Source organism: Monodelphis domestica, chromosome 2 (genome assembly GCF_027887165.1).
Source record: "Monodelphis domestica isolate mMonDom1 chromosome 2, mMonDom1.pri, whole genome shotgun sequence".
In the NCBI taxonomy this organism is placed as follows: domain Eukaryota; kingdom Metazoa; phylum Chordata; class Mammalia; order Didelphimorphia; family Didelphidae; genus Monodelphis; species Monodelphis domestica.
The window spans coordinates 257,343,558-257,357,388 of record NC_077228.1 but is presented as its reverse complement, the minus strand read 5'-3'; the positions used below and the strand labels follow the sequence as shown (position 1 = coordinate 257,357,388).

General features: G+C 39.4%; 1 protein-coding gene across 5 annotated transcripts in view; it reads right to left on the bottom strand.

Annotated features, from left to right (window-relative positions):
• Positions 1-13,831, bottom strand: part of MYH10 (myosin heavy chain 10) — a 199,968-nt gene that overhangs the window by 131,909 nt on the left and 54,228 nt on the right. For all 5 annotated transcript variants that reach the window (XM_056817527.1, XM_056817530.1, XM_056817529.1 and 2 more), the window contains exon 4: positions 805-832. In XM_056817527.1, the coding sequence (XP_056673505.1) occupies positions 805-832 (28 nt within the window). The remainder of the gene's footprint in view (positions 1-804; positions 833-13,831) is intronic.

The following is a 13,831-nucleotide window of genomic DNA, read 5'->3' as shown; positions in this document are numbered from 1 at the left end:
TTGAACAGTATTCACTGGGCAAAGAAATATCAACCAGGATCCTGAAGGTGGAATAAATAATGCTATATGGTCTTCAGTGGATGATTAAGGACTTTAGGAAGAAAACATTTTAGAAGGAAAACATTTTAGGAGGAAAATAATATAGCATCAGTATGAATAATGAACTAGAAAAGGAGAGAGACTAAAAGCAGGAACGATATCCTCATAAGGAACTGACACAATATGGTGGCAGTGGGGAAGTGAGGAGATAAGATAGATATTTTAAAATTAAAGGAAGACACCTAAAAATGTGGTGATTAACTGAATAGAATCAAGTATTTGAGACAATAGAAACAAGATATGAGACCCAGGTATCTGAAAAAAGTGAGAAAAAAGAAATGTTTTATTAACTGAAAAGACAAATGAAAGACATAAAAAATATATTAAATATTTGTCCCATTCTTTTTTTAACCCTTACCTTCTGTCTTAGAATCAGTACTATGTATTGGTTCCAAGGTGGGAGAGCAGTAAGGGCTAAGCAATGGGAGTTAAATGACTTGCTCATGGTCACACAGCTAGGAAGTGTCCAAATCCAAATTTGAACCCAGGACCTCCCATCTCTGGGCCTGGCTCTCAATCCACTGAGCCAACTAGTTGACCTCATTTGTCCCATTATGTCCCACCTCTAATTCAACAAACAAAAAACCCCAAAAAGTTTAAAAAACAAAGTTTAATAGTGTCAATGATTTAACTTATTTAGGAAAACTGCCTCTAAGTTCCTCTAACTATAAGACAACTATGAAAATTTATTATTTGTTTACTTACGTGCAAAGAATCGACTGGTCTTCACGATCTGAAAAGCAAAAAGATAAGCAATAAGTTGTAAGTAAGCTCTCATTTTTAATATTCCACATTCAAAAATTTTTATGTTAACCAAAAGGAACTTTGCTGAAGGATTTTAAGCAAAAGAATAACATTATCAGAGATCTGAGGAGAAAGATTAAGAGACTATGGCAATCATCTGTGTTAATGTACCTCCTCTCCTCTCCTTCATTTTTCTATCCCCATTGCTTATCGGTTTTTAAAAATTAAATTACATATTCTCTACTCTTGATTTTAAAAGACTGAGTTTTAAGTTTTTCTTCTAAAAAAAATTAAATAGGTTGTTCTCTTTTGTTGCACCTTTAATTACTGCAATTCATTACATTATCTCCTTTTTTAAAGTTATGAATACTAGGCATCATATTTAGCTTTCAGTTTTTTAAGTATTACCTGTGGATCCCATAAAATATTAAGTGTTGGCAGAAAATCCTAGAATATAACCTACTCTACACCAAAGCCCTCAAGTGATGTTCATCACACATAAAAAAAATGTACTTAAAATCAAATCAGCAAAGAATGGACAAATACAAGATACCTGAACAACCATACACATTATTATACCAAACTAAATTTAGCTAATCATTGGAAAAATTTGTATTAAAAATTATTTAAGGTCTATTAGCTTCAAACAAGCAACTTAATTCAATGGATAGAAAAATCCCAATTTTCCTGGTTTGAACCAAAGCTTATTGCCCCAGAAGACAAGTATAGACAGCAACAACAGTGATTTTATTTCTCAAAATATTTACTGAGCATTTAATATATGTATAAAACATATACAAAAACATGTATAGAAAATGAGAGTAGCATAAAATATAGTCTCTGTCATCATGGATGAGCTCATAAATAAATTTATTAAGCTTCTAGAGAAAGAAATCAATATGACCTAGAGTAGCTAGGGAAATTTTTTAAAAAGAGAAGACTCAAGTCTCAAAGAAATCTATGGTTGATTAGGACAGAGGTGAACATAGTATCATTTTAGGTGAGGAAAATTGTATAAGCTTTGTGAGGTTAAATATGTAGTATTCATGTACCACAGTCTGGCTGAAATCAAATGGTAGTGAAAAAAAGCTGGATTTGTAGAGTAGTATCCATTTACATAAAGTTAGCCATACTTGCCAACATCGAAAAAAAGTGATTTTCTTTACATCTTCACAAAAAAGATAATAAGTATTAAAATACTGTCTTCCTCAAAAAGTAGACATTTCCACAAACTGAAACCTATTCCATCAAACTCCAAGATACTATCCTAATTCACCAATTGGACTAGAATTCTGTTGTATTAAATATTTTAAAATAAGTGAGTAATAACTGCTAGGCTTGGAATTTCTATGGTTAAAAATGATTTTGATCTACTGAATTTTGCTTGTATATTCACTTAGACATTAAAATTATCCTTATATCATTTCATTGCCCCTAAGCTGTACTTTTCTTAGTTTAAAAAGATTACTTTCTTTTAAAAATAAAATCGTTCATTGAGGCTTACACTATCAGGCTACAAATAAAATATAGTTGAAGAGAAATATACTTTTTTCCTATTCCACACCCATTTAATAACTATAAATGATTAATTACATTCACCCATAATTAACAATTACTTATACATAATTTATTTAATGAAAAGTTTACAAACATGACTACAAAAGTACTATCCCATTGTGATAGAATGTATGTTGTTCTAACTCTCCAGCCTCTGACCCCCACCTGACACCCAGCTTTAACTTGTGGCTCCTAGTAGCTGCTAGCATGTGGTAGCGGCCACAACCCGGGCAACGGCTTCAACAGGCCGGCCAAACCTTGTGAGGGTAGCCTTCGGGTCGTCGACCCATGGTGAACCAGGGCTTTGCTCACCCAGTATGTGAAGACTGCTTCGGCTGAACAGACGGAAGAAACCAATAAGAAGGTTCAACGGCTGAGAGGGCGACGCAGCAAAGCACTGTGGAGTGCTTAGGGTGTGTTGGAGCACAAAGGACAACACGGCCATCCAATGCAGCTAAGGAAGTCTCCAGGTGTAACGAATTTTCGTACCACTGGACCCAGGCTTCCAAAGCCGAGAGAGTGGGACTGTCACTGTGCATCGGCTTTTCCACTTAAATCTCTTTCACGCACAAGTATCTTTGTGCACACTCATCTAGCCTAACCCCGTCCACCCTCTTCAAGACCTGCGGCAATGGGGGAGTGACGACGCAACAGGTGGAGGTGACCACTGGAAGTTGTAGTCACGATCCTGCACGTAGGCGGCCCACGGACCAGTGGTCGCTCGGCCCTGTGGGCAGCAGGGACGTTCGGCAGCATCCTGGGCGACTGAGCAGCCCTCTCTAGGACAGCACTGCTCACCCTAATCAAGGGAGGGGACTAGAAAAGGTGTCCCAAACATTGCCTACCCTACAAACACCCGGTGGTCAGCACACCGCGGTTGGCGGGTCATCCCCTTTAAGCGGTCGAAATCAAAGAAAAAATACAAAGAAACTCCTACTAAGAGCATGGAACATCAGGACATTACTTGATAGAGAGAATACCCCAAGACCTGAGAGAAGAACAGCTCTAATCGGTAAAGAACTGGCGCGATATAACATCGACATCGCAGCATTAAGCGAAACACGCTTACCAGAAGAGGGATCATTCAGTGAACCCACCACTGTATACACCTTCTTCTGAAAAGGTAGAGCCTCAAATTAAGACAGAATCCACGGTGTCGGCCTGGCCATCAAGACCAGTTTGCTCAATCAGCTGCCAGACTTGCCTGTGGGCATCAGCGAGAGGCTCATGAAGATCCGTTTGCCTCTCAGCAAAGACCGGTATGCCACAATCATCAGCACATATGCCCCAACACGGACCAGCACAGAGGAGACCATTGAGAAGTTCTACCCTGACCTGAGTGCCATCCTGCACTCAGTGCCCACAAATGACAAACTGATACTGGGAAACTTCAACGCCCGCTTTGGCCAGGACCATGAAAGATGGAAAGGAGTGCTCGGCAAACACGGCATGGGAAAAATGAACAACAACAGCCTACTGCTATTCAGCAAATGCTTAGAGTTTGAACTCACCATCACGAACACTGTGTTCAGAATGGCGAACAAATATAAAACAACATGGATGCACCCAAGATCAAAACAGTGGCATCTCATTGACTACACCATTGTACGCTGGCAAGACATCCAGGATGTAAAGATCACCAGAGCCATGAGAGGAGCTGAATGCTGGACAGACCACTGATTGGTTAGAGCGACTCTTCAAATGCGCATTGCGCCTCGCCATCCAAAACGCGCCCAGACAGTTCACCGCCCAGACAGTTCACGCATTTTACAACAGTGAGTCATCTTAGAGAGCCATCTTTTTTGCAAACGTTCCAGTCCTGCCTGGACGACAAGCTGTCTGCCAAGGGACCACTCACTGGAAGCTCAACTGAGAAATGGAACCAGTTCAGAGACACAGTGAAGGAAACATCAAAGGCAGTCCTAGGCCCAAAACAACGCAACCACCAGGACTGGTTTGACCAGAACAACACTGCTATTGAAGACCTATTGAGCAAGAAGAACAAAGCCTTTATGGAGTGGCAAAATAACCCAAACTCTGCTCCTAAAAAGGACAGATTCAAGTCTCTCCAAGCCACGGCGCAGTGTGAGATCAGGAAGATGCAAGACCGATGGTGGGAAAAAAAGGCAGAAGAAATCCATTTTGGAAGAACAAAAGATCAAGGATATCCAGGGAAATAATGAAAAAAAAAATACAAAGGAAGGGGGACTTGCAGTCCCAGATCTCAGACTATATTATAAAGCAGCGGTCATCAAAACAATTTGGTACTGGTTAAGAGACAGAAAGGAGGATCAGTGGAATAGACAGGGGGCAAGCGACCTAAGCAAGACAGTATATGACAAACCCAAAGATTCCAGCTTTTGGGACAAAAATCCACTATTTCATAAAAACTGCTGGGAGAATTGGAGGACAGTGTGGGAAATATTAGGTTTAGATCAACACCTCACACCCTACACTAAGATAAATTCAAAATGGGTGAATGACTTGAACATAAAGAAGGAAACTATAAGAAAATTAGGTGAACACAGAATAGCATACATGTCAGACTTTTGGGAAGGGAAACACTTCAAAACCAAGCAAGACTTAGAAAGAGTTACAAAATGTAAAATAAATAATCTGGAATACATCAAATTAAAAAGTTTTTGTACAAACAAAACCAATGTAACCAAAATCAGAAGGGTAGCAACAAATTGGGAAACAATCTTCATAAAAACCTCTGACAAAGGTTTAATTACTCAAATTTACAAAGAACTAAATCAATTGTACAAAAAAAATCAAGCCATTCTCCAATTGATAAATGGGCAAGGGACATGAACAGGCAGATTTCAGCCAAAGAAATCAAAACTATTAATAAGCACATGAAAAAATGCTCTACATCCCTTATAATCAGAGATACAAATCAAAACAACCCTCAGGTATCACCTCACACCTAGCAGATTGGCTAACAAGACAGCTATGGAAAGTAATGAATGCTGGAGGGGATGTGGCAAAGTAGGGACACTAATTCATTGCTGGTGGAGTTGTGAATTGATCTAGCCATTCTGGAGGACAATTTGGAACTATGCCCAAAGGGTGATAAAAGACTGTTTGCCCTTTGATCCAGCTATAGCACTGCTGGGTTTGTACCCCAAAGAGATAATAAGGAAAAAGACTTGTACAAGAATATTCATAGCTGCACTCTTTGTGGTGGCCAAAAATTGGAAAACGAGCGGATGCCCATCAATTGGGGAATGGCTGAACAAATTGTGGTATATGTTGGTGATGGAATACTATTGTGCTCAAAGGAATAATAAAGTGGAGGAATTCCATGGAGACTGGAACAACCTCCAGGAAGTGATGCAGAGTGAAAGGAGCAGAACCAGGAAAACATTGTACACAGAGACTGATACATTGTGGTACAATCGAAGGTGATGGACTTCTCCATTAGTGTCAATGCAATGTCCCTGAACAATCTGCAGGGATCTAAAAAATACTATCCACAAGCAGAGGATAAACTGTGGGAGTAAAAACACCGATGAAAAGCAACTGCTTGACTACAGGGGTTGAGGGGATATGACTGAGGAGAGACTCACACTCTAATGCAAATACCAACAACAGGAAAATGGGTTCGAGTCAAGAATACATGTGATAACCAGTGGAATCGTTCGTCGGCTATGGGAGAGGGAAAGGTGGTGGGAGGGGGGGCGGGGAGGAAAAGAAAATGATCTTTGTTTCCAGTGAATAATGTTTGGAAATGACCAAATAAAATAATGTAAAAAAAAAAAAAGAGGTGCTGTTCCAACCTGCACCAGGGAGGCCAAGGAACCAGCTGTGCATTATAATCGACGGCATGCAGCTTTCTAACATCAACACTTTCAAGTACCTGGGCAGCACCATCGCCAACGACGGGTCCCTAGACCACGAGATTAATGCCAGGATCCAAAAGGCCAGCCAGGCACTCGGGCGGCTGCACTGCAAAGTCCTCCAACACAGAGGTGTAAGCACTGCGACGAAGCTCAAAGTGTATAACGCAGTGGTCCTCAGCTCACTCCTGTATGGTTGCGAGACACGGACATTGTACCGGAAGCACATGAAAACAGCTGGAGCAATTCCACCAACGCTCCCTCCGGTCAATCATGAGGATCCCATGGCAGGACAGAATCACCAATCAGGAAGTCCTCGATAGAGCCAACTCCACCAGCATCTAAGTCATGGTCCTCAAAACCCAGCTACGATGGTCTGGACACGTCATCCGCATGGACCCACAGCGAATACCAAGACAGGGATTCTATGGTGAACTGTCTGCTGGACTCAGGAAACAAGGTCGACCAAAGAAAAGATACCAGCATCAGCTAAAGTCAAACTTGAAGTGGGCTGGCATTACACCAAAGCAACTAGAACTTGCTGCCTCTGACAGAAGCAGCTGGTGAACCCACATTAACCATGCCGCCACCACCTTTGAAGATGAGTGACGTCGACGTCTTGCCGCTGCACGTGAACGCCGACACCAGGCCACAACTGCACCTCCCGTAACAACTGGCGTCCCAGGCCCCATGTGCCACAAACTTTGCGCCTCAGTCTTTGGACTTCAAAGCCACATGAGGGTACACCGTAGATGGAACTGCACAAAGACAATAGTCATTCTCGATCACCAAGAGACTACCACTACTACTAATACCACTAAGATCACATACTGAATACAAAAACATAACTGAACCTTGTGGAGAGTCATCATACTCCTGCTGTCTGACAGCCTTCAGAAAAGATGAGGCACCCACTGAACCCCCTCTGTGTGACTTCTTCCTCCAACTTCCCTTACTAATAGATACTAATCTCTTCCCAGCACAGGAGAAATAATATAAGAGCAAATACTTACAGGGTTACACTTTAATACCCTAAAAAGATTACATTCACAGACTTAAAACCTCTTCCTTTTCTCTCTTAGAAGAAGTACACTCAGAGGCCCCACAACCACTGTTAGCCAAACACATAAGCACCACAATCACTCCTCTGAAGCACAAGCTACTAACACACTTTGCTGGTTAATTATGCTTACAATAACCAGGCAACATTGTCAAGGTGCCTTAATGAAGCATAAGAAAAATGTAACTTGGAAATTAAGGAAAATTCCAATTCTGGTCTAACCTCTAACCCCGTACCTAGCTACAAAATGTTTTGTACTCATCTCCTAAGTAATTGTGATCGATTGTGAAAGCTGATTAAAAGCAACAATGATTCCTCCTAGCTGGTCATCCCACAGGTCAGGAGGAACTAACCTCCAGATCACCCTATCCATGTCATTCATCTCCCTCATGAATATTTCTTTTGTGGCAACAGGGTAAATGATCACAGAATGTTGATTAAGTAATTTGTTAACGTGTGACACATCCAATTATCTGGAGAAGATCATGTATGTTGAAAAATAATTGTGTACCAGCAAAGCATGTACTCACTGAAGCTATAAAATAAATGCAAACCCCGTGCAATGGCAGAACAGCTGCATGACACCTAAGCACAGATCTGAGCACTCAATTGTCTCTCACCTCTTCATTATTCACCTGACCGCTCCACTTATGTCAAAAGGACCCCTGACTTTGAGAGACTGCAGGCTTGGCTCCCAAAAGAACCTCAAAGTTGTAGCTTTACCTTTAATTGTGTTACTGGACAAGTTTCATTTAATCCTCTCTCAAACACAGTTTCCATATCTTTAAAATGAAGTAAGTGGAAGAAAATATCCCTATTTCTTCCAGACTTGAGAATCCACAAACTTTATGCATCTGTCATTCTTGGCACACCAAAAAAAAAAATATATATATATATATATACAATGCCAACAATTCCTCTTGTAAATTATCAAAAGGACACCACAATACCTGAGTTGAATATTTACTGAGCTATTATGTGCAAAGCACTATAACAACTACATATCCTACTCAATAGATAAAAGGAACACAAAATTTTAGCAAACCCTATTTTTAAAAATTTGGGAAAATCTATGTAAATAGTCAATGCTTCCAAAAAGCAAAATCTATCTTCAAAAGAAAATACTTGTTGTCAGTGAGAATATTGTAAACAATGATGTGCATAGCAGTTGCATCTCATGTCAAATAATGCCAGCTGAATAATATAATCTCTCAAAGCACTTCAAAAACACTATTCAAGAAATATTTCAAAGGGCCAAAGTCACTTTAATAAACATATAACCTTCCAAAATATCAACTTGGAAAGGTACAGCACTAAATTACTCATGTAACTCTGGAGCTAGCACGTAACAGGAAGTAGAGGAGGAAACATCTCCCAATAATTCCTCAAACAGATCTGGGAAAATGTGTCAGATTGAATCCTGGGATGGAAATTGAAGAAAAAGTATCAGGTAACTATTTTTCCCAGGTCTATGGTGGACAGGGTCTGATAGGGAGCATGCCTCTCAACACTGAAGCACAACAGCAACCAGGTATTGGGATAATGTCTCAGATCCACAATAAGCATAGCAAGATGCAGGACCAGGGAGCAATTAGCAGTTTTCTCAATAATTACTCCAGTAAGGTCAACAATCCAGGGTAGATTAAAGAGGGGATCCAAGGCCAGGGGTGGTGTTCTAGAGTTAAGGACATTTGTAAGCCTTAGGTTGTGTACCAAAAGGAAAAAGTTCAGATGCAAGCAGTAATGGTATGGTTCCAATCCCTAGTAGCAGAGCAGAGTCTCAGTTCCAACTTCTAACCTATTATAAGGTTTGCAAAGAAATTACCTAGGCAGGAATTTCAGACCAAAGGAAACTTACAGTTCAGTACCCTACCCCACAGCAGAAAGAGCTTTCAGAACTTTAACTGCCATGCCTCAGTTACCATCAGATCAAGACACAGGAAAACACAAGAAAAGTCACAAGACAAGGAAAACTGAGGAAGTTCCCATTCAATATCTCATACATTTACATGTAAATATTAATACAAAATTTTTATGTATCCATTGACTCATGATATAGTAAGCTAAAATAGACTACGGTGTAGTTTCTTTTTTTTTATTCAAAGATATTATTTTCACAATTATATGTAATGAGAATTTTCAGCATAAGTTTTCCAAAATTATATGGCCCAAATTGTCTTCCTCCCTCCCTCCTTTCCCTTTCCCCTCTCACAGATGGTAAAGAAGTTGATCTGGGTTATACATGTACTATCATGCCAAACATACTTCTTAATATTGGTCATCCTTGTAAGAGAATACTCATATAAAACTAAACTCCAAAATAAAGCCATAAATAAACTATTGTGAACAATAGTATGCTTTCATCTGCCTGACTCCAATTGTTCTTTCACTGAAGATGAACAGCATTTGTTGTCATATGTCCTTCAGAATTGTCCTGGATCATTGTATTGTTGAGTAGCTAAGTCTTTCACAGTTGATCATTACACAATATTGCTCTTACCCTAGGTACAATGTTCTTCCACTTCTGCTTATTTCACTGCATCAATTCATATAGATCTTTCAACTTTTTCTGAAATGCTGCTTATCATTTTTTATGACCCAACAGTATTCCATCATCAACATATTATAGTTTGTTCAACCATTCCCCAATTGGGATGCAGAGTTTTATAACCCTTTGGGCATAGTTCCAAATTGCCCTTCAGAATGGCTGGATCAGTTCACAACTCCACCAACAATTCAACAGTGTCCCAATTTTGCCATATCTCCTCTAACTTTTATCACTTTCCATTACTGTCAAACGGGTCAATCTTACAGTGTAGGGGGTACATCAGAGTTGTTTTAATTTGCATTTCTTTAATGAAGAGTGATTTAGAACATTTTTATATGATCATTAGCTTTAATGTCTTCATCTGAAAATTGCTTGTTTGTATCCTTTAACCATTTGTCAACTGGGGAATGACTTGTATTCTTATAAATTTGACTTTGTTCTCTTCATCAGAGAAATTTGCTACAAAATTTCCCCCCATATGGTTGTTTCCCTATATCTAGGTTACATTGCTTCTGTTTGTTCAAAAGCTTTTTTATTTAATATAATAAAAACTATTCATTTTACAACTTATAATTAGAGTGGTAGGGGGAGCTTGTTCTGTTTAAAACCCTTACTTTTTGTCTTACAATCAATACCATGTATTATAACTGATTTTGTTGATCTAGAGATCACTGTCTACCAACGCAGTTACAACTGTTCTGCAATTTATAACACTAATTTCAAAGTACTCCACTGTACTTCATTATGCCCTCTCTTCTATCTCCTCTTCATTTATACTTTTCAACTTATTTTTAATGTGATGTTTCCCATTATAGTATGGGCTCCTTAAGAGCAAGACATGTCTTTTCCTCTTCTTTATATCTAGTAATTTAGCATATTTGTATACTTTTTTAATATTTACTGACTGATAAAAATCACAGATCACTTAAGTATATTTAAATAGTTTTTACTTCCTCTAGTATAAACAATGAAACACTCCACTTAAAAGAAACACAAAGACACTAAGAATATTGGATATTTAATATATAAATCAACTGTTACAAGTTAGTTTTCAGACTCAAGAGTTGATGGATTTTTTCCTCTGCTTACAAATTTATGGTTTAATTTGTTTCTAATTTAGCTGATATTGAATCTATTGCAGAGTAATTTCAAGGCCTAGAGCTAAATGCTTGCCCTTTTGTTGATGACCATTAATTTTCAATAAAAATAAAGAACAAAAAGCTCTCCTAAGTCATCTAGCCTCCTGACCAGGCTCCCAAACTCCTCAGCCCCAAAACACATCTCCTCCTGCTCATTACTGCTCTGAGTGGCCTTCAAGGGGTCTCATAGGAAATCGCTGCCACCAGCTGAATATAAATCCTTACAGTGATGACTCTGAACTGTCTTAATCACCTGCTTCCCTCTAAGGACCCCTCTATATCCACTAATGTTCTGCATTATTAGTCTTATTCCCAGTGTTAGCACATTCCCATTCCTGTGATACTTAACATCTATCTGTGAAAAACAAACTCATTTTCCCAAACTCAGCTGTCTATCAATCCCATCAATCCAATATCCCACGCTTCAAAATTGCCTGCATTTTGGAGTACTTGCAAAATAACGAATGAACTCCTTCTCACTTAAAACAGAGTTCTTTCTCCCTTTCTTTACATATTTCATCACTCAATGAGATCTACCTCCAGCTGACAGTTGTCCACCCTTTCCATTATGTTTGTTTGTTTCACTTTCTCTCATCATCACCAACTTATCAGTTGAGGGACAATTATAATGGTCCTTGCTCCCTATCACCATTCTGACTCTCCCTTTACCACCAATCATTCAACAATAAGAGCTTCTAATTCATTCATCCAAATAAGAAAATGGTGAAATAGCTAAACCCTAGACATTCTCAGTGAATTGAATGCCTGATCACAGTGTGTCCCTCTTTCCTTACCAACTAATCATATTAAAGAATTCTGACATATAAACTGATTTCTCAAATACCGTAACTTCCCAGATTCTCAATCGATCTACACAGCTATCATGATAAATTTCTCCATTTCACCTATAGAGGAATGGTCATTCTCATGCTGTTGATATCATTCACAAATATTCCACTTCCATGCTTATCAAATTACTTTATCTGATCATAACCTTTCATTGTTCCTTAAATCTTCATCAGTACCATGACCTCCAATCCTACTAACCATAAGTATAAAACCATGCAATGGCTATTATAGTCTCTTCTCAATCCTGATCACCCTCATTAACCAATTTGCCTCTAAATCATCCACTGTTCTCAAATCCCTTCACAAAACCCAAACCTAGATCCCACCATCCATCTCTCTTGATCACATTCTACTACTCAATCAATCCTGATATAAATCCAACCTGATAATAGTTTATAATCTTTTAAACATAATGCTACATATAAGCCTTTCTGCTACTATTAAATTTAATTGTGAGTCAATAGTTAGTTTAACATTCAATAGTTTTTTTCTCTAAATTGTTCTTCCCTTATTTAAGTATTGGGATGACTTTTGTGTCATATAAGGAATTTAATAGTATTGGAAGAGAATTTTCCTCTCCATTAATGCCTCTTTGTTTTTTATATCACCTCTCAGTGACCTGAAGGTCAAAGACCACTGAGATGTGCAGATATAGAAAGGCCCTCAGAGAAAGGAAGTTAGAGAACACAGGAACCAATGAGACAGGAAGCTGCTTCCACAGGCACTGCCTCCTCCTGGGTGGCCCAGGAAAAATTAAGAAACTGTGATTGGTTCCTGAGATGTGACGTGTGAGAGTTAGTGAGTGGAGAAAAGAGCCTATATGGTCAGACCAGGAGCCTAGTCAAGATTCTTCTGGCTGGAGCTTGGAACCTGAAGGAACTCTTGTTGGTCCCCAGCTTCAATCCATCATGGTGGCCAATAGAGTAGTGAGCTAAGTAACTCTCTACCTCTTTCCTACCTTTCCCTCTCTTTACTATTATTACTCTATTAAAGTTATTAAAGCTACTAGCAGCCTCTTAATTTAATTTTAACAGCTACGATAGCATTCCTTTTTTTCCATTTTTTGCAAAAAAAAATTAATAATAAAATTATTCTTTGTGTGTTTGATATAATTTTAATTGAATTATAATGTGAGAAGACTGTATGTAACATGTCTAGTCATATATCCACTTGGCACTGAATTTGGTGTATACTGTGAGGTATTAGTTTGAGCTTAATTTCTGCCACATAGCATTTGAGTTTTCTCAATAGTTTTTGCAGTTTTTGACACTGTGTGCCATACTCTGCCCTAAGATTGCATGCAGCACTCCCCCCTCCCCTTTACCCCAGAGAGGGGAGGGAGAAAAGAGGGGAGAGGCCCAGATAAGCTGCTCAGGGGAGGAAGTAAGTGCTTCCACTGGATTGTTGGACAGAGTGGCTGGCGGAAAGGGAGAATGGAGTTCTGACAGGTGACAGTTCACACGCCCACAAAGAGGTCTTTGCAGGCCATCTCTGGCATGTGTGCCATAGGTTCATGATCACAGGTATCTACTATACATTATATCAGTGTTCTACTGATAGAACGCTGGGTTTCTTAACCAACACCAAATCTTTTCAGTGTTTACGACTTTATAGTGCAGTCTGGGATCTTTTCATATGAGAAAGGAACCTTGGCAAAGAGAGGGAACAGGCTGCTGTTTTTCCTGGATCAGATCATATTGGACTGGTGAGGAAAACTCCCTCCCCTGAGTTTGCCCACCCCATTCTCTTACTTTAGAAGCCCATCCCCAATCCCTGACTTCCCCAGGCATGGGAAACCATTGGCTGGTACTGCTGAGTGCTGTGCTGAGCATGGAGACATGCTCATGGAGACACCCCCTTAAATCAACCCTGGGGTATAGTTTAAGGGCTCCCTGAGACAGTAGAGAAGGGAAAGGAGGTTTTTGCCTGAAACAGAACTGGGGACCCAGGCAGGGGAGCAGCTGCTTAAAAATTAAAGGAGTGGTTCCCAGGG